At 35.5% G+C, this 4421-nt stretch overlaps 1 protein-coding gene across 1 annotated transcript in view; it reads left to right on the plus strand.

Annotated features, from left to right (window-relative positions):
- The window catches only part of BMS1 (BMS1, ribosome biogenesis factor), a 42236-nt gene extending 38275 nt beyond the window's left edge, over window positions 1–3961 (plus strand). The window contains exons 20-23 of the mRNA XM_006908366.3: window positions 1–147; window positions 486–661; window positions 2703–2864; window positions 3403–3961. Of these exons, the coding sequence (XP_006908428.1) occupies window positions 1–147; window positions 486–661; window positions 2703–2864; window positions 3403–3633 (716 nt within the window). The 3' untranslated portion in view covers window positions 3634–3961. The remainder of the gene's footprint in view (window positions 148–485; window positions 662–2702; window positions 2865–3402) is intronic.
- Window positions 3962–4421: the final 460 nt, after the last annotated feature.

A 4421-nucleotide genomic window follows, 5' to 3' on the forward strand; every position in this document is an offset into this window, starting at 1 on the left:
GAATGTTTAATTCTGCCTTAGAAGTGGCCAAATTTGAAGGTGCTGTGATTCGAACTGTCAGTGGAATAAGGGGACAGATCAAGAAAGCCCTCCGGACCCCAGAAGGAGCTTTCCGGGCCAGCTTTGAGGATAAGTTGCTGATGAGTGGTAAATATGCTTTGTGGTGTGTTCTTAACAGTATGTTACTATTCACTATTGATTTCTAGCTAGTGTGGATTAGAGGTTGTAGTTTAGGTCATCAGTAAGTTGGAGTCAGCTCCAGGTTCCCTGGTTGAAGCATCTTGCATAGTGTACCAAGTTATGCAGTATCTGAGGCCATATGGTTCACACCCAGTAAAAGTTTTGTGAGTAGTCCACTTAGTGAAATCTGTCTTCACTAAGTGAACACAACCAGCTAAAGAAATTTGGGGCGAATGTTTTTTTGTTTGACAGATGGATATGAATCTTCTTTTGAAAAGGTTAAAGTAAATTTCCTCTCTTTCCAGATATTGTCTTCATGAGAACTTGGTATCCAGTCTCCATTCCAGCCTTCTATAATCCAGTAACATCTTTGTTGAAACCAGTTGGTGAGAAAGACACATGGTCAGGAATGAGGACAACTGGTCAACTCCGGCTTGCCCATGGTGTCAGACTAAAGCCCAACAAGGATTCCCTCTATAAGGTACAGTCACATATGCACTCTGTAGATGGGTCATCCAAATGCTTTATATGTAATGTTTTCTGTAATTTGAATTTTCAAGTAGAAATCTAATGTTAAATTCAAATGAACGTGTTGTATATTCATAGAATATTTTGGAAGGAACACAGGAAAGGGGTAAGAGTAGTTTACTGTGGTTTGGAAAGGAGACAAACTTTTCATTGTATATTCTTTCGAACTGTCCTTTTTCACTATATATACATACTACGTTTAAAAACAATGCTAATTTTTATTGGAGCAATGGGAGTTTTGAGAAAAGTTTTAATAAACTTTTTAATTGAAGTGTTAATATACATGCAGAGAAGTATAAAAATCAGAAATGTACAGCTCAGTAAATTTTAACACACCCAAATTGCCATCACATGTATGAAGTGATAGAATTACTAGGACAAGAGAAGCCCCCCTTGTGACCTCTTCCCGTCACTACCCCACCTCTACATCAGAAAGAGCCACTATCCTGACTCTTGATATGTAAATTAATTCTGCCTATTTTTGAGTTTCATAAAATATAGCATTTATTTTGCCTGGCTTTCATTCAGTATTATGAGATTCATCCATGTTCTTGTATATAGTAGACATTCATTTGTTGTTATTATTGAGTAGAATTCTGTTATATGACAGTGTCAATTTATCTATTGATAGATTTTAATTCCAATATTTGGCCATTATAAGTACTGCCCTGAACACATATATGCAACTTGTTTGGTGTGCATGAGCACACATTTCTGTTTCATAAATTCCCAAAGATGGGATTGCCAGATTACAAGGTGAGCAGGGTATGTGCTTAACTTCAATATATGATGCCTATAGTATTCTGAAGTCATACCAGGTTAGACTTCACTAACAGGTTATCAGTTTTGATTATTCCATATCCTTGCCAGTAGTTGGCCTTATCAGTATTTTTTTTAATTTTAAAAAGTTCTCAGTGTCAGTCTGGATTCTCATTTTCATTTAGATTTCGGTCTTTAAGAACTTTCATTCTTTGTTTCACAGGTTAGCAATGCATTTGAGAAGATTTGTTTTAATGCAGGATATTTGTTTTGTAGTAAGATGGTACTTCAGGATATCAGTCTGCCATTCTGCTTGAGACAGAAGTTTCCCAGGCATTGCTTTTTCTATAAAATAATTGATGAAAAATTTTGAATCGTGTTACTTGAATTTCTGTTAAAACTCATTTCAGGACATGGTACCACTTGTTCAGTGTGTGGTGCTTACTCTTTTTTTTACAAGTGTTTTCTCTGCTTGCTTTCATTCTGAAGCATTTTAGGTTCCTAAAACAGAATGCTAAATTTATTGTAAATGATGTCTTTAATAATAAATTTAAGGACATGGCAGAAGTATTCTTTATATAGTTGACATCGACCTCGGGAAAGGCCTTAGAGGTAGTTAAGAATTTGGTCATCTCAATTTAAGTGTAGAATTTAGATTACCTTAATAATTGAATGTAGAGAGTGCTTTGCCTTCATCAGTTGTTTAAATCTCATTTTTCTCAGTTGGCCTTTTATTAGAAATAGAATAAAATTAATCTTCTCAATGAGAATCCAGAATGAGGATACTTTGGCTACTGATTAGATAGAGGAAGAGCTATGTCCTTAAATCCAGAGAGGTTGGTGGTCAAGATGAACAGCTAGATTATTCTTGTTAGGTTAGAAAGACCACCTCAAGACCCCAAAGATAAAGCCTGAATTTTCCGTTAAAAGAAACTTTGGATCTAGTCATCTGCTCTGTTGAAACTCCCATAGTCCATACTGTAGAAATGGGCACAGTTGAATTCCTGAACAAATTGTAAATATATTATGTATGTTTCTGTTTTGCCTTAGAGCTGTGATGTCTATAGAGACATTCCATGTTTGATGGATGATTGAATCCTTATTTCTGATGGTCAGCAGATTCTGGTGTTTCTGATCTTGTGGAAAAAGTCAATCCATTGAGAAGATTTTATGTAAGTTCTAAATGCACTTAGATCATAATTTAAATATGTCAATCTTTGTTTTATTTTTTTCAGTCAATCATGAGGCAAAAGAAACATTTTAATTCACTGCACATTCCAAAAACGTTGCAGAAGGCCCTGCCCTTTAAGAACAAGCCCAAGACCCAAGCAAAGGCAGGCAAGATGCCAAAGGACAGGCTGAGACCAGCCGTCATACGGGAGCCTCATGAAAGGAAGGTACTTGTCAATGACAGCTTCCTGCACATTACATTTAGATGTAAAAATAATGCTTTCTGTAGTTCACTTGGCATTTCTACTGCATTCTCATTTTTCATCAGGAAAGGATAAGGTCCATACTTATTCAAGGTACTAGAACTGGAAATTAGAGGAAAGACCAGCGACTGTTTTCTTTCTTTTGTTTAGTCATACTCTGCATCATTCATTTTAATGGGGAGTATAGGCAAATAGCTAGCGAATCATTCTGTCTTAATTAGTTGTACATAGTATCCAGGAGTGATTAACAAAAGTAGTTTTGTAGTGAAGGCCATTATTTAAGTATTTTGCTAAGTAAATAGGCTCCTCCTTATATCTTCATGCAAATTATGATTTCCTAATTCAGGATAAGTTTTCTCTAGGTTAATATTCATTTGGATCATGAATTGATTCTAGTTTTGATAGACTCAGCTGAGGTGTTTAGGCTTCCTGAAACTTAAAAGGAAAGCATGCTATAACTATAAGAGTATTTTGATGCTCATGAGGGTTTTGTCCTCATCAGATCCTTGCACTGCTGGATGCTCTGAGTACAGTGCACTGTCAGAAGTTGAAGAAGGCCAAGGAGCAACGGCATCTGCACAATAAAGAACACTTCAAAGTGAAACAGAAGGAAGAAGAAGAGAAACTAAAGCGACAGAAGGACCTCAGGAAAAAGCTTTTCCGAATTCAGGGTCAGAAGGAAAGAAGAAATCGGAAGTCCAGCCTGAAGGGGCCTGAGGAGCAATTGAAGTGAGCTCTAGAAAGGTAGACTGTCATTTGGATCTGCAGAGATGGGATCCAAATGACAGTCTACCTTCAAATAGTATTGTACTTGTAAATGACAAGTAAGAGGGTTGGAGCCCAGGAAAGATCTCTTTGCTGGATATATTGTCCAGACTGTGCCTTTGAGAAGAGAAATGAAAATCTGCTGATAGGACATGTGTTTATTCTCAGCATCTAGGTTATGTCAAGATTTAAAGCGATATAATTTATGGTTTTGTAGTTTCCTTCACATTCTTCTTAACCTATCTCAGTTTAATATTTTTATGCTTCAAAATGTCATTAAAATATTTTTCTGTTAATTTTGGCTTAGTAGTCTTCATTAGGGATGAATGCTTAATGATTGTGGATAATAACTTATTCTACTACCTTGATGATGTCTTCCAGAAGGACAAAAAAAATATTAACTTGAAACCTCAACTTTAAAATAAACTTTTAGAGAAGGGTATATGGTACAGTGTACAGCCACATGTTGTGCAATAATACAGTACAATAATACAGCCTTACTAGAGATCTATTAAGTTGGACTTAAAGAGACTTGCAAAAATGTAAAACAGTGCTACTTTCTTACAAAGTGTTTTTGCTTTGGAAAACATTTTTCATAAGAATATACTATTTATGTTGCTATATAATGGGCCCTTTTTGTTCTTTTATACTTTAAATTTTTCTCATTCTAATTTCTTACATAGTAAAAATTCATAGATACAACCCACATGAAGAAAAACTCTTTGATGTCCTCAGTAATTTTTAAGAGAGTAAAGA

Source organism: Pteropus alecto, unplaced genomic scaffold, assembly GCF_000325575.1.
Source record: "Pteropus alecto unplaced genomic scaffold, ASM32557v1 scaffold333, whole genome shotgun sequence".
NCBI classification, from domain to species: Eukaryota; Metazoa; Chordata; class Mammalia; order Chiroptera; family Pteropodidae; genus Pteropus; species Pteropus alecto.